We start from the raw sequence: 22,224 nt of genomic DNA on the forward strand, positions 1-22,224 counted from the left end.
AAGAGAAAATAATGTTTCTTGAAATCCTTTAACTCCCCACAAAATTAATAAATAAACTTAGCGCCGTCTGGCGGAATTTGCCATGTCTAGTTGTAAATGTAGGTAATAATTAAATGTTGATTGTTGGTACGTACTTTATTTTCGTTTGTATACGTCTTGTTGTTTAAACATGCAGGATACGAACTTTTCTAATCCAGGGTACAGTTTTTTAAATGCGTAGTTTGCTGGTTGTAAATGTAAAGCCAGCATCTGTTACACAATGACAATGAATGGTTCTGTTGATCTTAATGCACTGGAGAAGCGAATGAAACAACTTGAATTAAACTTTCAGCAACAAAATGCGCGAAAAAAGCCAACTAACCTCGGAATGGGAAATATGTCGAATTCGCAGCAAACTTCATCAGCAAGACCACATAGTGAGTGAATCAATTGGGCACTTAATTATGTTAATTTTTAATTTTAATCAAGTTCTTTTTTATAATTGTTTGAATTTTTTTAAAACTTTTCTGCTGTGTAATCGGCGCTTGGGTACAGTGGCTAGCGCCCAGTGTCCCAGTCTGCAGAGTATGGCAGGTGCACGAGCGTTCTTTTTACAAACTTTTGTTGATGCACGCCACAATTGGCCTACGCGTAGGCTACGCATGCCAAATACCTGAACAAAGAAAAAAAAAGGTATTAGGTTAAGCAAGATTTCCTAACCTGGATTGAAAATGTACATGCTTTGCCCCCAGATTTTTAATGATAGCATGCACGCACACGAAAAATACCCGTCTTGCACGCGCGAGATCTCATTAGGAATTGCCATACTCAGACTGGGTTAGCGCACCCGCCTCTAACCTTTTATGGGCATATATATGTTTCCCTGGGCAAAACACTTAACGCCTGTATTATGTTCTAACCCAGTGGTCCTGTATATATGTTGTCTAAATTATCAGCCCTGTATAAAAAGCAAAAACATTTACAAAACAATAAACACCCACAAAGTTACCCTACCTGGTAACTCTTAGGGCACGAGATATATGAAACAGAACAAATCGTGTTATAACCTCTGTTTAAGGCATGTAAAATCAACTTCAAAATAACTAATCAATATGTTTGTCCTATATTTTATTATTTTATTGCGGTATTTCTAATCTTGATTTGTTAAATTCCAAAGATTTGTTTGAATAGCCTATCCAATTAATAAATCAGCTTGTTTTTTTTTAATTATGGTGATTTGCATTTGATTTTAATTATTTCAGTGTCACTTAATTTTTCCAACTCTTCACCTGCATCACTGATGAAGTCATCCTCAGGTGCGGTGGATTCGGCTGCAAGAAAAAAGCAAATATCCTTTGCCCTTCCTGCCTCAATTCCACAACCAGAAAAAACACAAGAAAGGTAAACATTAATTCATAAATTAGCCATGTATCACTTAAAAAGATGTAATAACAGACAGTATAGGAGGATTTTATTTTACATAGGAGGATTTTTAGACAGTATAGTATAAGGATTTTATTTTACATAGGAGGATTTTTAGACAGTATAGTATAAGGATTTTATTTTAAATTAGGCCAAAAAGTTTGCTTTGTATCATTGCCATTTCTCTCTCTCTCTATATATATAACTAAAAGCTTTGTTATGTCAGTCGTCAGATAAACTAAGTAGCCCAGCACCTGTTTTTTTGTGTAAGGTTAGTCAATGCCTGAAGAACAGCAAGTACATTTCACCTTAATATCCTTTCTAACTTAAGAGGGTAAATCGCCATGCATTTTTGTTGTTACTTTTATCCTTTAACTTGTTCTTTCGTGTTTTGGGTTGGTTTACTTTATATTTTATGTTTTTATTATATTTTCAATCAAATATTTTATCGATGAATATAAAACTTGTTCTAATATAACTTACTCTATGTAGTGAAAAGATTGACGCAAGGTTACAAGAAGTGATTCGACAAACTGGAAAATTAAGAATTGATTCGATGATTTACGAAGCAAAAGTTGAACAATTTGAAAATCTTGGTCAGATTGGAAGTGGAACGTGTGGCCAAGTTTATAAGATGAGATATATCACAGGTCATGTGATGGCTGTAAAGGTGAATATGCAAATAAAGTTTGTTTTGTGTGACTTGTGTCAGATAAAAAGGTCGTGTGATATAGGACATTTCATTCTATTTTAGTGTACCATTGGATAGCGGATGGGCACAAAGTATATTTTCAGAAATATAATATTAGTAGCTCTGCGACTCTAAATGAGTGTTTGTAATTATTAAAAACACAATCAGAAAATTTGGTTTTACATGCTAACAGTATTCCAACATACCCAACAGACATATTGACAGGATTCAGGACTGTACAAAAAGCCTACTAAGTTATAATTATTAATGACCATTGTGTCATGTGTGGGTCACATGAACTATTATATACCTTTATATAGTTATACAGAAATGATTGCTTTAATATTTATTTTTTTAATGTATGGTTTAGTAATGGTTTATCCTGTTCTGTGTATTTTGTTGGTATATCAATCATGGATATTTCTCTTTGGTGCATTTAAAACCTGATAAAATGGCTTTTTAATTTGCATGTATGCTAAGTATTGTTTGGCATATAATTAAATAATCCTCCCATTATAGCAAATGCATCGATCAGGAAACAGAGAAGAAAACAAGAGAATATTAATGGACCTTGATATTGTACAAAAAAGTCATGATTGCCCAAACATAGTTAAATGCTACGGTACATTTGTAACAGAGGTAATGTTGTTTCTAATTCTTGTTTGTGGTAGTTTTTGTTTATCCTTTGGCTTTGTATAAGTATTAGGTAACACAGTACACAGATTAATGCACAAATGCACTGCATCATTGTGTCTTGTGTGGAACATTTTTCTCAGCAGGTTTTGTTTTCAATGTGAAAAAATAGAAAAGTATGTAACTGTATAGCATAAGTAATAAGTTACAAGTTATGTATTGCAATAATTTTTAATACCATCATCTAGTAAACCTAAAAAACATTGTTCCCATTGTAGCACAGTGTTATTTTGGTTGTGGTGCAACATTGTGTATATTAATAGTAATAGATATTGTGTAATGTACCCACACATTATGTTGCAATATTCACAAATAGCCACATGATTCAGGTGAATGTGTGGATATGCATGGAACTTATGGAGACATGTTTCGATAAGTTAAAGAAGAAAATAAATGGACCCATGCCTGAGAACATACTTGGAAAATTGACTGTTTCTGTAAGTCTAATTATATATTTCATGTTAATTAAACACTTAATAAGTGGAAAAGGTGTGGTTTGTTACCAAACAAATCACTCCTTAACTTAATGATAATAATGTACTGTTGTCTACTTGCTGATCATATTGTCAAATTTATTGCAAACTTGTTGCAGGTTGTGAAAGCTTTACATTACCTTAAAGAGAAGCATGGAGTAATACATCGAGATGTAAAACCATCCAATATATTGGTTAATAAACTTGGTGATGTTAAACTCTGTGATTTTGGAATTAGTGGTCGTCTGGTTGATTCACAAGCTAAAACAAGAGCAGCGGGTTGTACTGCGTATATGGCCGTGAGTATCCTGTTCTGTGTAGAAAACGGTTTCTAATGTTTTGTTGTCATTAGAAACCGTCACAATAGCAGCACATTATTGTTTTATGAATTTTCCTGCTTTATTCCCTATAATATTGCTTATGTTATGTTTATCTTATTAGCAATGCCTATAACCTTCACAGCAATAAGGGTATTTGCATAGTATATAAACAAAATGCATGTGGTTTCATGCTTTTGAAACCTGTTGACAGATGCGTAAAACAGTACACCTATATTTTCTTTATTTTCTCATTAATCAATTTCTTTTTCAATCCACAGCCGGAAAGGATAAGTCCCGACCCCAGTCACCCAAACTATGATATCCGCGCCGATGTTTGGAGTCTTGGTATTTCATTGGTGGAACTTGCAACTGGGGTATTCCCCTACCATAACTGCAAAACTGACTTTGAAATGTTGACCAAGATATTAGAAGAAGCACCTCCTGAATTACCAAACGATCAAAACTTTTCCATTGGTTTTAAAAGATTTGTGTCTTTCTGGTGGGTATCAACTAAGTATAATTTTTACATTCTTTCTTTTTATCTATAATGCGTTTACTAAAATGTGTTCAATGTACATTCTGTTCTGTTTACCTGTCGGCTGTCGCGCACCGCTTTTTTAATAACTCAGTTTTGTGGAAATTCTGACTTGAAAGTTCTTACAACATACAACACACTCGTATATAGCGCTAACAAGCCAAACAAAACAATGGATCACACAGCCATCCCTTGAATGAACAAAACACATTTGTACCAATTATCAATAGTTTATTTATATTTAAAAGCAACTGTTCATATAAGTTAATTGTAAGAAAGTATAAAAATATTTAAGTTTCAAAATTATTGAAGGCACTGTTTTATACTTCATTAAAATGTTATAAACATTTTTGTTTCTTCCAGTTGTACCAAGGATTACAGGTACCGCCCAAAATATCGAGACTTGCTTGAACATGAGTTTGTACGACGACATGAACATTCAATGGTTGATATTCCTGCATGGTTGCGTAAAGTATTGATCACACAGACTAAAGCAGCCTCATTAGATCGTTGTGGTAATCCAATGCAGGGAAATATTGCTTCGAGTAACGATCCCTTTGCGTTTGCAGCTGAAATAACAAAAGCTCAGTTTGCAAAACACACTCGAACCCGTTCTTTGGGCACTGGCTTTGAGTTTACAAAGATCCCACCAAACCAAACAAACAAACCTACTTCAAGTAAATCAATATTCAGGTGAAACTTGATTTAGTGATTACCTCTAATGGTGCAAGTCCTTTACCCAAGTGAGATAGACCAGAGTTGCTGCTAGTTGCTACGTATAGTCATACAAGATACAACCAAAATGCTTCTATTTGCACACACATTAAAGTTGAGAACATGTAGAAAAAAGACATTTTGTATTGACACAAAATTGTTTTTTATAACATGTTTTACATTTTTTAGGGTCTTATATAGAAATATATGAGTGTTGTTTTAACCTGGTTGACGTGCTCTATTTGTTGTAAACTTAATAACATTCTATTCATACCATGTTACATTGTTAGTCAGCAATCTGTTTGATTAACTTTTTCCTTAATTTTTAAGATTTTACCGAAGGGTGATGTACTTAGTATTTAACTCTTTTTTGCTGTTTAACACTTTTTCTTATACTCACCAGGTGATGTGAATAAAAGAATGTTTTAAACTTTTACAAAAATGTTTTTATGCTGACTATTAATATTTTAAAATCGCTGATATTACTGCCTCGTTGCACCAGTGTTGTTGCGTTCGTATATAATAATAAAAACTTTGTTATTAAAATTAAGTCAAAATGTTCAAGTTGTTATGTAAGGTTGTGTTTAAAGTATAGGGAAGATGGGACACCTTTTCATTCTACTTTCTCGTCCCATTTGGTAGTAAAAAAAGAACAATCAGAAAGTTATAAAACCGTATATTTACGACTCCAATTGATCGTTAATCGTTTGAAACAAAATCAGGATATTTGGATATTATGGGCTAACGGTGTCTCATCTTACCCCATAGTAATATATCACATTAGGTCCCTTTAGCGTAATAGTTGTCATGCGGAGGTAGGCTTGTTTGGAGTGTGATGGTTGGATGCTATCTAGACACCCATGTTCGTACAGTTTGTATTTTGGTTGCAGTTAACTTAGTATTGCGCTCGCGGGTATGAAAAGCTACTTCCCAACATGGGTTATCCAGAAGTTGTCGGATTGTCGTTTCCTGGTCCGGGTTATCTAGGATTTTTACTTATTGTGTGCTCTTGGTTACAGTAGCTATGATTTCCTGTTCACTTCTAATTCTCGTACCTCTCATTTTCCATAACGGCGAGGACACAACAGTATATATAGCAGCCGTGAAATAGCTGGTAAATGATGTTGAACGATTTTACAAAGAATGTGAGCATCGGCGGTAACTCAAGCAAAGGGCGGGTGCATCTGCCGCGTTATAGGAAAGTTAGCATGGGACGTCAAACAAAAAGGTCGATATTGGAAACAATAGAACTTGTGTGGCGTGATTCTACGACCGGTCGTTACAGCTGCACGATGTTTTTGGTTAGCAATTAGCATACTAGAATTTATACACGTATAAACATAAGCGAAACAGGTCTACACAAACAGAACTGTATACAATATAAATATACACAAATTTGCGCAGTCATTTGTTTCTTCGTGTACCAAGGTAACCTCGCTGGCAATGTTGTCACTTAGTCATCTCCTGACCTTTGTACTGCACACATACGATATGTTGACAAAGAAAGAAAGCAGTCTTGCTGAGATCGATCGAACGTGCGGCGTCTGCGTTGAGTAGTTGTGAACGGGCTTGAAAGGATCATCTGTTAAACGTAAACGCTACAGTTTTAATATTATGTTTTTGTGGGTAATTGTTTATTAATTATTTGGTTTAAGCCCCCAAGGAACTGTGTTATAGTACTTTTCAGTTTATGTTTGTATATATACTTATTCTTATTTAACTTTTGTTACAGCAAGGCAGAAATGATTTATTCGAAGCTTAGACCTCATTTGGTTCGTCATTCCTTGGTCAGTTTGCACGGACAGTTGGTACCAAAACATGGAGTGTTGTCTGTACCATCTTCAAGATTTTATAGTCACCAAGAGAGCCTACCTAATCTACCAGTACCAACACTGCAACAAACTTTAGACAAATATCTGAAGACAGTGACTCCATTGGTAAATGAAAGTGAGTTTAATCATACACAGAAGTTGGTGCAGGAATTTGGAAAAGCAAATGGCATAGGGGAAAAGCTGCAAGAATTGTTGCTTCAACATGCAGATAAAAAGGAAAACTGGTTGTCTGACTGGTGGCTTGATGAAGCTTACTTGAAGTCTCGTGCTTCTGTTGTTATTCATTGTAGTCCTTCGGTTTCTTTTCCCAAATATAAATTTTCTGGAGTTAAAGGTCAAGTTGAACAAGCTGCAAAAGTTGTAGCAGCTATCCTTGATTACAAAGTCAACATTGATAATGAGACACTGCCTGTCGAAATGCTTGGTGGTAAACCACTTTGTATGGATCAATATTATCGTATTTTATCATCATGTAGAATCCCAGGAATTGAAAAAGATGGTTCAAGATGCTATGCCAGATCATGGAGACCACCACGTCATATTACTGTCATATGCAAGAACAAGTACTTTGAATTGGAAGTTTATAACAGAGATCGTACACCACTAACTATTAGACAGTTGGAAACACAACTCAGTCGTATTGTTACTGCCACAAATGGAATGCCACGCTCAGATCCAGTTGGAATTCTAACATCAGAAGATCGTGATACTTGGGGTTCTGCTTACCAAACATTAATGGAAGATCGCCAAAATCAGGCATCCGTTCGTTCCATTCAGAGATCAATTTTTGCCCTTTGTCTGGATGAGCGATCATCCAAAGTTTCTGAGAATAGATGGAGAAGTGATATGGCCGGTCGTTGCTTGCATGGAGGTGGGAGTCAATACAACACAGGGAATCGATGGTTCGATAAAACTGTGCAAATGATTGTAGATCAGGATGGTGGAGTGGGTCTTGCTTATGAGCATTCACCAGCTGAAGGACCTCCAATCGCTGCATTGCTTGATCATGTGTATAAGTATTGTGATGAACCAATAACACAACCAAGATCTTCCATTTTATCTCTTCCCCATCCAAAGTTTCTCCCATTTAATATTAAGGAGGACACAAAAATGAGAATTGAGAATGCCTCCATGAAAGTGGATAGTTTGATCAACAATCTCACCATTGAAGTTCTAAACTTCAAAGATTTTGGAAAAGATTTCATAAAGTCTCAAAAGCTCAGTCCAGATTCATTTTTTCAAATAGCACTGCAGCTAGCTTACTATACCCTCCATAACAAACCACCTGCGACATATGAAAGCGCATCACTGCGAAGATTTCGACTCGGAAGAACAGATACCATTCGCTCTTGTTCCAGCACATCTCAAGCATTTACTGAAGCTGTAGTTTCAGGAAAATCTTCTGTCCAAGACCTTGCAGCAAAGTTACGTGATGCAGTCGCTGCACATCGTGCTTACACTGTGTGTGCAGTGTCTGGTAATGGAATTGACCGACATTTGCTTGGTCTTAGATTAATTGCAACCAAATCGGGTCTCGAAACGCCAGAAATCTATAACGACCCAACGTACAAAAAGGCAATGAGTTTTAACCTTTCAACTAGCCAGGTTCCATGCAAAGCTGATTTATGCATGGCATTTGGACCTGCAGTTAATGAAGGATATGGTGTATGTTACAACCCTAAAAATAACAAAATCTTGGTTTCCATTTCTGTATTCAACACAATTCCAGAATATAATACTGTTAAATTTAAGAATACGCTGATCTCTTCGTTGCAACGCATGAAAGATATATTGGTGGCTGCCTCACCAAAACTTTAATCTTCTTTTTCACCCAATATACAATATGCAAGTGAAATCATTAAAATATATGTATATCAACATTACTCCAGTATGTCATTGTTGTGGAAGATTAAAGATGAAGCAGTTCTAATTAAGTAGCTTAAAATACTGCACATTCGTCACCTGGTGCAATAATGCATAAGAAACAATCAAAACCTTATTGTATTTAGAACCGCAACATTATGTGTTAAACAATTTATTTTACATCGTTAGAAATGTTTCTCTGGTATCGGTATGTGTTATTACTCATTTATGTATGTAAGGTGAAGTTTTGCGTGTTTGATTTCTCGTTTTTGTTTAATTTCTTTTCACTGAAACTGGATGCAATTGAAAGTGTTAATTAATATACTGTTTCCCTTGAACCAAGTGTTTCATACAATGTTAAAAGACAGTTTATTTTATGCAGAATCATGTCATCTAGACAGAAAAAATAAAATCCAAACAGCATAGCTGATCGCGCTTATCCACTGCATGAACCCATTATTGTGAATTCATGACATATTTAGGGCCCAGATTCTGTTTGTACATGGTCTAATCTGAGCCTTATTCTTAAATGTACTGCAAAACCAAAAACTCTGAACATGGATTAACTTAATTTTACTGCTTACACGCATTCAGCACAGAATATTGCATATAGAACATGCAGCGTTTTATACTAGTAAGTGCAAGTATGAAGATATCTTGGTAGTTTTACCAATTCAAAGGCCCAGAGACACAAATTAGCTGTTTCAGTTTTATATTGTTTTAAATCTGATAATTAATGTTTGATAAAAAAAATATGTATCAATGGCAAATATAAACGGCACGGACAAGTTTCATTCTACCTGTACAATATTTATATATAAACGTTCACATACGCATGTCCACTACTACTAGTATGTTGTGGAGTAAAACTATAGTTCCTGTTTTGGACTGTGGTATTAAATTATGTTTTCTTTCTGAGGTTTTCAAACCTTCGAGACAGATCATCGAAATTCACATCGTCATCATCATTGTTGTCCACAGGAGCAGATGGTAAACTGTTACCTGGAATATTGGTTGGAACAGATGGCAGATTTGGAAAGTTGGGGGTTGTACTTCGAGGTGCAGGGACTGGTCCTTGTGATCCATTGTATGGGGGTAGGTGGGGTGAAACTCCTGAGGGATCTTTGGACAAGTCGCTTTTTTCCGGAGACCCAACCGGACCTTTTCCTGGAAGAGGAGGAGCTTGTTTCTCATCTGGTGGAAGATAGTTATCTGGTGCTCTGTATGGATCAGTTGCCGAATAAGTAGGTGGTTGTGGTGTGGTGAATGTTGCAGCTGGATCATTGTAAACGGCAGCAGCAGGACCGCCATATGCTCCACCTATGGGTGTAGATGCCGTTGCTGCTTGGTAGCTAAACTGTGGTGTTGCTATTTGCCCTCCACCACCACCACCACCACTAGAACCACCAAAATTTGAAGGTGGTGCACCTGGAAAGTCACTATTAAAATCCATAAAATCTGTATCAACTCCTTCGATTTTCGCAATGTCTTCAGCCATTACTCGAGCATCTGGAGTGAAGGGTACATCCGCAACCTTACAGATTTCAACCAGGTAGTTTTCAACAAGGCTTTTCTTTGGTGGCGATGGGTCTAATTTTGCCATCACCTTATCACACACAGTCCCAACCTGATTACTTAAACAAGCCTCTACATATTTCTTACCATAATAAGCACCCAACAGATCACGCACAATCTTTAACTCTTGGCAATATTGGGTTAACCTAGGTGCTGCCCATATGAGAGTAGATATGGGAGTCTTTAAACTGTCATCCAGTGCTTTGGATTGCTTCATAAGTGGCACCCTGCCTATGAGTAGATCAGCATACATCTCAACAAGCTCCATGGCCTCTACAAGATAATCCTCTCTTATAATGTGTTCAACACGAACTCTTGCTCGATCAGTTTTGGCAATCTTTACATACTCGGCGATTTCAGGACGCGCCCTCATGGCCAAGTCAGTTTTCTTCTTTTCCATTAACTTTAGCCGTGTAACGACCAAGTTAAGGTTTACTTTTAATTTCTGCTCATTAAAACGAGGTCCAAACATTTTTTAGATTTTTGATATTACCTAAAAGAAGAAAATGTAATAAATTTAAAAAACAATAGCCTATGAACAACATAAAGAAATATTTCAACATTACATTAAAATTGACGATTTATACATATATACATTACCATAAATATGTTTCTCGGCTAAGTTTCCTGGTGTCTGTACTACGTGTCCATTACACTAAATTACGTTTAAGAAACTAACTGCGTCACTTTTTAGTTGTTTTTTTAATTCCTCACAAAACGATAGGCCGCGAATTTACACTAACACACATGAAACAAAATATGGACATTTAAACTACTTGTTGTAAATGAAAGCCATTTCTGCCATAACCCTAATCATCAATGCTAAGGCTTACTAAAAAACTTTTTGGCGTGGGACTCTTATGTTTGTTTGGGTCATGATGTCATACCACGTGACTCACATGACTGATCACATTGTTATAAAGGCGTAACGTCACGCCTAATGAAAATGATTCATGCGAATCAAATAAAACGTACAATTTATCCTCACATGCCTGAAAAACGTCAGGCTTTATAACTAGGTTGTGCATACACCTCGTGCCAGCTTACGAGTTACCATGTAGCCTATGTTACCTTGTAGGTGATTATTTTGGGAGATTTTTTTATGTCTGGCTGCTAATTCGGAGTTTGGACAACCCATCAGTGACCAATGGGTTGGAGTATTTGGCGTTAGGTGTCTTGTCCAAGTACACATACGCCTACAATGATTGCAGCGATGAACCGTTATACTGGGTTATACCGTTAGAGGCAGGTTGGGTGCACTAACCAACTATATGCCAAGGCGTCCATTGGTCATGCGCAGAACGTCGGAATAAATATAACGACAACCCGGACTAAATTTTATGCTTTCCTCCGTTGAAAATGGTCGGGACACGACGATACAAGTTGCAATTCTAGTTTTCGATTTTAAGTTAACTAAGCTATGTTATATGTAGCCTAGAATAAGCAAGACAGTCCTCTTATATTCATTTTAGATTAGTTTATAAGCACAATTGACTTAATTTCACGACAACGTGTCAAAGTGGTTAGTGTGCTTGTCTTCAACCCAGAGCTAGAGGTAATGGGTTCAGGCGCGTCGCTGTTACCGTAGTTGGCGTATATGTCCACTAAATCCACAAACAAAACGAACACACCCATAACGTATAGGCAGCATCGAGCATTTAATGTGGTCCTCCAAGATGATATCACGATACCAGTTCACTACCATTAAATTGGTAAACACATTTTGCCCAACAATAACAACATATTGTACAATGGGGGAAGATGGGACAAATAAGCACATATTGCCAAATATTTCCGAAATCAAAATAGGTTGCGGTTGGGGTAATACCACGAATTAGTACTATCACTCCTTCATTAATTGACAACAATTCAAAATAATATTATAAAACACACGACGAGTTGTTTAGCAATTCGCACAACAGGTGAAATTTTACAAATTCGAAAAAAACACAGGATAAGATGGGACAGTTTAAAATCATTGTTAATTTTGAATAATAAGTGTACTTATTATTAGGAATATACGTAAAAACACGAAATAATATTGTACGCCTTGAAAATCAGGTTTAAACGCATTCTTTTCCTTGTCCTACTGCTAAAGTTTTTTTTTAAATTTTCTTTTTTCAACCAAGTGTCCCATTTTTCCAATTAAGTGTCCCATTTTCCCACACATTGTAGTTTTGTATGTTTTCATTGCCAAACTTTTAAAGATTTGCTTTTAATTTATTAATTTATACCTCATGGGTTATTTAACTATACGATACTAATATAATAAAAAGATAATAATTTATAAATATATTCAAAATTCAGTCATTTGCACTTGGAGATAATTTATGAGAAGTGGCTTGTACAAGAAACAGTGTAGTAGTAATACCAAATTTGTGACAAAAACTGCAAATTTTCTGTTATTACAAGTATATATACATTTGTAGGATACAATGTTTATCAACTGATGTTCAAACAGTATCCATCGTTGTTCAAACAATACCAATTGTTATACAGTTAATATAATGTAGGTAACATGTTAAAAAATATAGCAGTAGGGCAAGGAAACGAATGTTTAAACCTGATTTTCAAACCGTACAATATTATTTTGTGTTATTTACGTGTATTCCTAATAATAAATACACATATTAATCAAAATTAACAATGATTTTACACTGTCCCATCTTATCCTGTGTTTTTCCGAATTTGTAAAATTTCACCTGATGTTGTGCGAATTGCTGTATAACTTCTAGTGTGTTAAGTTATACTTTTTAAATTGTTGTCAATTAATAAAGGAATGATAGTAATAAATCATAGTATTACCCAAAAACCATCTATTTTGACTTTGAAAATATTTGACAATATGTGCTTAAGTGTCCCATCTTCCCTCATTGTACTATATATTATCTTGTTATTATATCAGTAGCCTATATTATATTTGAATGACCTCTGACCTATAAATTAATGAATTAAAAGCAAACCTTTCCAAGTTTGGGATTTTAACCTATAGAAAACTACAATGAGGGGAAAGATGGGACTCCTAGTTGAAATATATATATTTACATTAGCGGTATTCTGGAACTTGTAGTTAACCTACCGAATTAAACCGGTTATGCTATATATAGCTTTGCTTTGTGAACTTTATATATATATAAATAAATGTAAAACGATATTTGGATGTTGTTTTTATCCTAAATTAAAGTCATATTGACCCATGCCTATTTTTTACATGTTATGTACTACGGTTGTTTGAATAAAAAAGATAAAAAAGGATGTAGCAAATTCTGAAACAGTTTTTATTCATATGTAAATTGATTTTGCCGAAGCAAATAATATGAGCGTAATTAGATTTTCAACTTTAATTCATAGCGACTATAAACTATTCAAAACACGATCAGAAAATATGTAATTTAAGTGCTAACAGTATCCATATCTTTTCCGACAGTGCTGTACATAAATGTTCGTGTAGCCAAGATTGCAATACTATATTTTAATATATAGCCTACTGTGAAGCCTTGGGATCAATAAATATGTTTATCGTTTCTATATACCACAACAATAACATTTCATTGTAATTGTATATTCGCCACATCCTTGCAATTCTATTCACAGAATTCCGTTAGCAAAATATTGACAGCGATGAAGCTCTGTATGATGTGTTTATGGGCGCTGTTAAAATATCGTGTAAACAACAGAATTAAATGAACAATCAGAAGATAAGATTGTAAACCATATAGACTATACTGACGCGACTTATTCATTGTATACCAGAATAAACAATGATACCGATCTCGAATGTATAGTAGGGTGGGGGAGGATCGGACACATTTTCAATCAATTTTCTCCTCCAATGTGGTAGTAAACAAACATTTAACGATTTTTTATAAAACTTTATCATCACGGCTCCCATAGACCGTTGTTAATTGTTTAAAACACGATTTGAATATTTGGTTATTATGTGTCAAAGGTGTCCCATCTTCCCCCACCCTACTGTATCTTCTTCAGAACACTGTTAAAGTTTAACTACAATGACGTTCTGTGACCGAGACAGGCAGACATTTGTACTGAAAATAGTTAATAAACCCAAATCTTCGTAATAGTGAATTACCACCCTTTTAAACGAAAGTATTCAGTAGGGCTTCGACTTTTACATTGGACAATGCTGTAACACCGTAGGTGTTTTGTGCAACTCATGTCTTCCATGTGTTACAAGCGGAAAACTGCCTTATTGTAATACTAACACTGTTTTGTTTAGTTAATAGTGTTACAATAAACAAACTACAAATACACGTGTTACAAATGGCAGTCAAAATGTAATAGGAAATGGCAACTAGGGATTTTGTAGTTAACGGTAAACGTTAACACCCTACAAGTTTGTTTTCATGCAAAGTACTTTGATACGCTTAGAAAATGAATACCTGATTTAATAATGAATACAATATAACCTGGTGAACATTTTAAATGTAAAAGAGCTCTTCCATGCACACAAGGAATAAAAATAATGAAGTGTCTGCGCATCATTAGAGGATGTACCTTTACGAAAAGTTTTATATACTGCACAACAATTTTACAGTTTCAGTGTCCACACACGGGTTACTACGTATGTAAGTTTGTGGGTGATTGTTTTTTAGTTTTCATCCCCTTTTTTTCTGGATGTTGGAAAATTTGGACAACCGTGACCATCTGTGATGGAGCAGTATCGTCCTTAAGTTTTTTTTCGCAAAACGGTACGCCTAGAGTGGTTGCAGCACGGAACAGTGATTCCAATTTACTTTAACGCGTGTTCGAAAACGAAAGTCGTTATATGAAGCGACAAGGCTTGAATTCTTTACCTCTCGGTTATAGACAGGTGCGCTAACCAAGTGTGCTACGGCCCCGGACACACCTTATCGCCATAACGACGGTTCATATTTCTGAGGAGAGCCACACTAATATAGGCTTCCGATAAATGTTTAAGTATTATCTGTTCTCACGGTACTTAACCCCTTTGTTACATGAAAACCGAGTGCTCTCTTTGATTCATTCCTCAGCGAACTGTGAAAAAAATAATAAACCGTCATTCTTATTTCAGCGATGCTTTTACGAAAGAACAAATCTAACAAGCGTTTTCCTTGAGATCGAGGAAAGAAAACTATAGTTTTTTTATAACACGGATGTTCTGTTTCATTCACCTCGTGCCCGCTTACAGGTTTCCATGCGTACGTAACTTAATGGGTTAGTAGCTGACACATTAAACTATCTATTATTAAACAGTGGGTTGAATGCTAACCACCTTGGCTTGGCGGCAGAGTTACAAAACTGCACATCAATTAAGAATGGTACCTTGAAGCCACGTTATAAAAAACTGGGTTAAGACATTCACTTATTCTTCTAGTTACGAATTGAATAAGACTAAACCACCAATCCGCTGTGGGGGCGAGCCCGGTCTCCGCAATCCAGAATCGGAACACTGTTGAAAAATAGTTTCGTATAAACTAGGATCCTCTGCCGTGATTAACGTCAATACGAACTTTTTTAATGTGGTGAGGCTTTGTTGGGGCCAGTTTAAATAAAATCTGTATGCCATTTTTTGTGCAAGGAGATCAGTTCTTGTATAATATCATGTATAGTAGGATGGTTTAACCCTTTCATCCCCAAATTATGAAATACGGATCAAAAAAATATTCCTTTTCAGAAAATGATAGTACAAGGTATCTAAATCAATTTTTTTTAAAGGTTGCAATCCGGGGCAAGTGTAAAAAGTTTTTAATACTCCATAATTAAGAGGTCCCTATTTGATGTATTTATGTATTTATTGGAAGCGTTATCAAACAAAGGTATGATAGTACAGACTCATGGAGTCACCAACAGCGTTATAAAATATGGGCCAAAATACGTGCTTGAGTGTCTCATCTTGCCCCAACTATATGTCTGATTGTATAAGTAGCAGAATATTTAACTTTGAAATTATCGGCACTAACCAGCAGAAGGAATGTAACCAAGTAAATATGACGCAACTATTAATCCAAGTTGTAACATCATTTTGTTTTCCTTCGCAACCCGCTTTCGATCTGATGCATTTTCGCTATTAGTCAAACTGTAGACACCTGTTTAATGTAAATGTATTATATAAGTAATACAATTTAGAACTGAATTAAAAGAGCTTATTCTTATTATAAGGTTGAAAGTTTGTTAAACGCGACAGCAGAACTCAATTGGCAAAAACAATACACAATTAAGTTTTTCTCAGTATAATTGTTTTCTATATATATATTTTAAAATAAATGTAACATAATACAAATACATCTTTAAATTAAACGCACTTTTTCTGTTCTTTTGTCTCTTTTTCCTTGAACGCAAAACCAAAACTGAGATTCCCAACGAAAATATTGTAACCAATATTATCGGGATGAATATTAAAACCACGAAGGTGGCTCTAATGTATATGATTGCTGATGGGCTATAGAATGTGAATGGTTAAAGTTAGATAGCCACTTCAGGTGTTATTAAATTAGTGTTTACGAGTATTACGGAAACTTTTGATTAGAAAATATTTTGTTTATTTATATATACGGTAATTGGAGTTTTCATATAAGTGGGGAATACGGGACTTGGCAAAAACGGAATTCTTTTTAGAAAATTCGTCAATTACTATATTTAAAGTTCAGTCTCAGGCACTTCGAGACAATTTTGAGAAGTGGCTAAATGGTGTGCGAAATATTGAGTAGCAAGATTTGTGACAAAAATAAAATCTTTATTTAGATATTATTTATTTTCTGTAGTTCGAGGTAATGTGCATTTTTAAAATACAATATTTATCAATTGATGTTCTAAAAATACGAAGAATACCAATTCTTTATATAATAATACATGGTAGGTTACATGTTACTATAACAGTAGGGCTGAAACATATTTTAAACTTGATTTTCACACAATATTATTTCTTGTTAGTTATACTTTTTGTGGGTAAGGTCCTTGTCAAGTACCCCGGATTAAGGCCAGATTTGGGTCATTACCAACGTCGCGGCAACTCATCGTAGTCTGACACGTATTTTTCGAACCATTTTTATCCTTGTGTGATAACGAGTTACCACACTTTTCAACTTAGTGTATGATTTTTGTTTTTATGTGGCTTATAATTTGGACAACCCATTAGTAACCGCTGGGTTGGAGCAATACCCTTGAAAAGACAACTAAAGGAAAAGCTTACAATTGATATTCCTGACTAAGCTAAATCTACCATTCTAATTTTTCGTTCAAAATGATACCGAAACGGTATACCGTTTAAAACGGTACCGATGTTATAAAGTGGACTTTGATTTAAACAAATTGTTAGACGAGCGATAGTAAATAATAAATTTTTAATAAATTAGGAAACTTATAGGTATTCATACGTCTATGAAAAAATCTTTGAAATATCTTTAGTTGTTTCCGAGATATCGCCAAAAGAAAATCGTTAGCATGCCATTTTCCTTTGGAAGGGATAGGACGCGCACAAACAAGAAGCACCAGTGACGTCACCAATAAAAATGTAAGTGACGATAACTCGAAATCGGTGCCGTTTTGAACGGAAAAAAATAGAATTGGAGAATTAGCTTATAGTGTAAAGATTATCTGCGCACCAATTATAAAATTTGACTTTAGTTGTCCTTCAAGTGTCTTGCCCAAGGACACGTACGCCGATAAGTATTAGTATGAATAGTATCTTGTGTTATTTAAATCTATTGCCACGGCCTACTGGAGATATATTCCTAATAAAAAGTGTGTATTTTGAATCTGTATTTCTTTGAAGTTGTCAATAAATAAAAGTATGCTAGTACTAATTCAGGGTATCGACCCAGAACCATATATTATTTGGCAATATGTGCTTAAAGTCCCATCTTTCCCCACTCTGCTATGGGGAACAAGAGCTTATAGACATCATAATTCTTTAATATGTGCAGTCGTGTATAAACCGTATTTTCAATTGTAATCAACTTTATATGATGAATTAAAACAAGAATACTAATAATCTATGTAATTTTTTCCTTACTCGGATGGTAAAATAAGGCAAGAAGCCATAGTGGGCGGTGTTCTGCTGTCCCTTTTTATAACTGTAGACCAAACATAATAAGGAACAAAACTAAGCCCAAGCGTTATTGTCCATAACACAACGATGGTGATCTGCATAAAAATGTTCTTTGAGATTCGTGACTATAAGTTTAACTAGTTTTGTAAATATTGTTCAATACCAAATGGAGGATAAAGGAGAAAAAAATAAATGCTATTTTACTTCAATCTACTATAATATCTTACGGAAAATTATCAGAGAAATTTTAACTGAAATAACTCGGGCAACAGGCAGTATAGTAAATATGTTTACTTGAGAATGCCTCGGCCTGATTCGATTGAAGAAATGCGGATAACGAACAGATATAAATCTTAATGTTGCAAAGCACAGTATATGAAGTGAAGTGACATGAGACGTCCAATGTTCTAAAGCCCAAAGTATCTACAAATAAAAGTTTATCTAAAAGTCAGGTAGAGCACAAAGCAAATTTGCAGACCTGGCAAACGGGTTTAGAAAGAGCCCACGTTTCATACCCCCATGTCCTTTGATACAGCGAGAATGGACTGTGTAAAGCTGACGTTAGATCACTGACGCATAAACTTAGTATAAAGAGGTTAAAAGTTGACCTGTGGAAAAATACAAATGTAAGAAATCTTAAAACACTGCGAACGATGTGGCATACTTGAGTTTTGGACACCTAGCAATCACCCAGATAGTCAGCAAATTTGAGAGAGTTCCAAATATAGTGAGTGGAATCAGGAACAGTGACGCAACAATTACACCCACTGTGTCGAATGGAGCAATGAAAGTACTGAAAACACATCAATTTTAACTTAAATACTGAATTGTGCATTAAATACCTAATTTGAGTGAATTGTGTCTCTTGCTGTGTACAAACAAATAGCCTTCGCCTTAATTATACCGACCGCAGAACAGAATACAAGTTTCCGAAACGGAACTATTACTGTGTGTGGTGCAAATCAGGAAGTGTAATTTTAATGTGAACTAATTATTGAGTTGCCTGCTGTAAAATTAAACCAAGTTTTAAATCTCGTCACATCATAATTGCTAGATAGAATATTAAATGCATCGAACTCTTTACCTTGCCTATCAATGAAGTTTAAAGTAATTAACCCACCTTTTTTTGCTGTATTTTAAATCTATAGTTTACTGTGTTTAAATTGCATGATAATTTAGGTAGCCTACAAAGAAATTGCTCCAAATTATCTTTAAGACACACTTAGGTTAAAGTAATGCCAAATAAGTGACGAATAATCAATTTTAAATCCTCCCATTATAAAACGCCAAAAGTCAATCGATGGTGTTTTACTTTATTTCTCAAACCATGTGCAGTAGCAAACCTCTACAGCAATCTACATTTAAGTCTACATTGACAAACACAGGTTTTGACGTCATAAAGATCGTGCGAAACACGAAACGCATGTAGTTATGACAACTGAATTAAACATGACTTGCATAAACTCCGCAGCCGCAGTATAGTGTGTCGTTTGCCAAATGTTTCTACCGTTGCATTTATTCTGTTTTTAAATTGTAAAAAAAAACACATTCAAGTTATATAAATATAGGCCTACCCCAAAGCAACTAATACGGTGGCCCGTTATAATACAAAATTAAATGCAAAATATTCTTCGCGTTTAATTTATCCCGATATATCTTAGAATATAAGTTTGTTGCCTTTTATAGAAATATAGTTTATTTTTATATATTCTTGTACATAGTATATAATTACCTGTTTCCATCAAACTCTGGAGTTGTTTCGTTTAGGAAGAATGACATCCTTTATACTATACTTCCTTAGGCTATAATACTACTGTTGGATAAATTCAGAATATATACTGTAAGGTAAAATTAATTATTGCCCTGTAATGTAACTCGCACTGTTATAATCACTGCCACACATTATATCGTTGATCTAGCTTTTTGTATGCGTGTAATCATGTAGACCGCTTACTGGGTTAAAGAGAAAAACTGCATCAAGCATATACCAGGGTAAAATTTAGGAAGTGACGTTTGGTTTTATAATCACCGCCCGACCGGCGGTTACGAAATAATATGCAGGCTCAGGTGTTTATATAAAACAATAACTAGTTTGTCGGCTTTCCTTACATTATAAATGGTTTGTTTATCGTGACGTAACATTTCAAACGTAAAGTTTTCACTGAGGTCAAACGGTGACGGTAATAAGGAATAAGGTTTAATATTACCTTGGTTTAAAAACGTCACGAAGCATAACAGCCATTGTCTTGTTACAACACGATTGATTTGTTCATAATTTATAACAAAAACACAACCATATGGGTATATTGTTGCAAACACAGCATACATATGCTGCACCTGCTCTATATGCTATATAAATATACGTATATTATGTTCGTAATAAAATTTTCTTGCTGCCTACACAGTTAATATTATTCATATGGCAACATTTTACGCATGACTAAAAACACCCTGACCAATGAAAATAAAACGTGTGTATCCCACGAAATCTGTGTTGCGTAATCGCATGCAAATATATAAGAGTATTTAAAACACTGTAGCCTATACAAAACCTGACACGAACTTACACATCTAACGCATGCACTGAATAAACATACGCACTTCCAGCTAATTTGGAATGTAAATTCTGCTTATATTTCGTATAAAGTGATTTCACGTCCGCTGTATGGCGTATAGAAAATACGTATTAACCATTTCAGAGATACCTGTATTATACTTACGCCTAATGTACAGGCAATATACCTTCAAAACATTAAGCCTTACCTTAGTAATGTAATTACCACCTGAATCTTATCACTTCTTAATGTAAAGTAGTTTGACATTGAATTACTGAGATAAAACACGAACGAAGTTCTTACTGAAACAAGAAGTTATCTCTATAATCTCTATATTGATATTAACAATTTGCGTATTTTAACACCCAAGTATTTATAACTATATATCTCATTTTATTAACCGAATATCTTGCCGCCACTAAAAACTAAACTCATGCCTTTTGTCAATTTTTTAGCTCTCAAGATATTTTTATTCGTTCTAGTAATGTTTCGTATAAGTGTCCTCGGGCAAAATAGTGATTGCTTATGTCAGCAATTCAAATAAGTTTAAAACTTTCATGATCACTATATGAGCTTGATAACTGCAATACATGCGGTGTGCGATGATGTGTAATCAATAACGCATAAAAAGCCAGTCAAGTTAAAATGCTACAATGCACAAATAGACGTTTAAATCGGGCGTATAATTGATATTGAATATAAGATATTAGCATTTTATTTTTAATATGTTTTGCAATAATAGGGTTTTGGTAACTATAGGACAGTACAATTCACTGTGGTAATGTTAAATTAATTTTACCAAAATACGTTTAGAATTGAGTCACCAGCTCATCACTGTACCATATAATTTCTAGTATAACTGGACTTGTATAGCATCAGTTACCCAGTAATTCGTTGTAAGTTGAACACTTGCCAATTTGCAGCAGTGCATCTCGTGTTACACACGCATATAGCACTGAAGATACAGGAATAACTATTTACAGGATACTCAACCGTATGCTAAAATAAACATAAAAAAGGACAAATCGTGAGAGTTAATGTATATTGACACATGACGTTCATAATCCAACTTTGTATCACATGACGTCATCGTATAATGTTAAATAAAGATAATGCTAAAATGCATAGAATATCTTTTTACATAAGTTAATATCACGTGCAGGTGATGTCATTCTGCAAATTTAAAACAATCAGATAACCAGAATAAAACGCTTCTTGTGGTAAGATTTAACCCGCAGTTTGTTCTGATAAAAGTTCGTCTTGGTAAACCGAAACTAATTAAATAACAAACAAAAAAACAAAAAAATGGATCCTTTTATATAAACATTCGCAAAGAAGGATAGTTGAGAACTCGTCATCTGACACGAGGTATTTGAAACAGAACAATCGTGTTTAACGACTGTCGTTTTCGGCCACGCGAGGATAAGGTAAGTTACAATCATTCATTCGCACGTACACGGCAGAAGCCGTTCCTTAACCTCAGACCATAGATATCTAAACATATGCTTAGATGTTTACTTTCTACCTTGCGATCAAGTTTATC

The 22,224-nt window shown here is 34.8% G+C and overlaps 4 protein-coding genes across 5 annotated transcripts; 2 read left to right on the plus strand and 2 right to left on the minus strand.

Moving 5' to 3' along the window:
- Positions 1-120: 120 nt before the first annotated feature.
- Positions 121-5,386, plus strand: LOC149730936 (dual specificity mitogen-activated protein kinase kinase 7-like). 2 transcript variants are annotated; one of them, XM_089885068.1, is made up of 8 exons: positions 121-416; positions 1,242-1,380; positions 1,894-2,071; positions 2,612-2,731; positions 3,115-3,222; positions 3,378-3,557; positions 3,857-4,077; positions 4,477-5,386. In XM_089885068.1, exons 1-8 carry the CDS (start codon positions 260-262, stop codon positions 4,808-4,810), a joined length of 1,437 nt encoding a protein of 478 aa, XP_089741194.1. In that variant the 5' UTR covers positions 121-259; the 3' UTR covers positions 4,811-5,386. The 2 variants fall into 2 exon arrangements, with proteins under 2 accessions (XP_089741194.1, XP_089741195.1); XM_089885069.1 differs by having other exon boundaries at positions 1,296-1,380.
- Positions 5,387-6,218: 832 nt separating this feature from the next.
- Positions 6,219-8,860, plus strand: LOC149730937 (carnitine O-acetyltransferase-like). Its single transcript, XM_089885060.1, has 2 exons — positions 6,219-6,418; positions 6,560-8,860. Exon 2 carries the CDS (start codon positions 6,570-6,572, stop codon positions 8,475-8,477), a length of 1,908 nt encoding a protein of 635 aa, XP_089741186.1. The 5' UTR covers positions 6,219-6,418; positions 6,560-6,569; the 3' UTR covers positions 8,478-8,860.
- A 220-nt stretch (positions 8,861-9,080) lies between these two features.
- On the minus strand, positions 9,081-10,612 carry LOC149730938 (IST1 homolog). The gene has a single exon (XM_089885070.1). The coding sequence runs from the start codon at positions 10,567-10,569 to the stop codon at positions 9,424-9,426; it is 1,146 nt and encodes a 381-aa protein (XP_089741196.1). The 5' UTR covers positions 10,570-10,612; the 3' UTR covers positions 9,081-9,423.
- A 2,777-nt stretch (positions 10,613-13,389) lies between these two features.
- LOC149730939 (growth hormone secretagogue receptor type 1-like) lies at positions 13,390-22,075 on the minus strand. Its single transcript, XM_089885517.1, has 9 exons — positions 19,859-22,075; positions 18,791-18,919; positions 18,605-18,734; positions 18,421-18,549; positions 18,091-18,221; positions 16,382-16,518; positions 16,040-16,165; positions 15,402-15,528; positions 13,390-15,113 (listed from the first exon to the last, which is right to left on the minus strand). Exons 1-9 carry the CDS (start codon positions 19,903-19,905, stop codon positions 15,032-15,034), a joined length of 1,038 nt encoding a protein of 345 aa, XP_089741643.1. The 5' UTR covers positions 19,906-22,075; the 3' UTR covers positions 13,390-15,031.
- Between the last annotated feature and the right edge of the window lie 149 nt (positions 22,076-22,224).

Source organism: Ciona robusta, chromosome 9 (assembly GCF_009617815.1).
Source record: "Ciona robusta chromosome 9, ASM961781v2".
In the NCBI taxonomy this organism is placed as follows: Eukaryota; Metazoa; Chordata; class Ascidiacea; order Phlebobranchia; family Cionidae; genus Ciona; species Ciona robusta.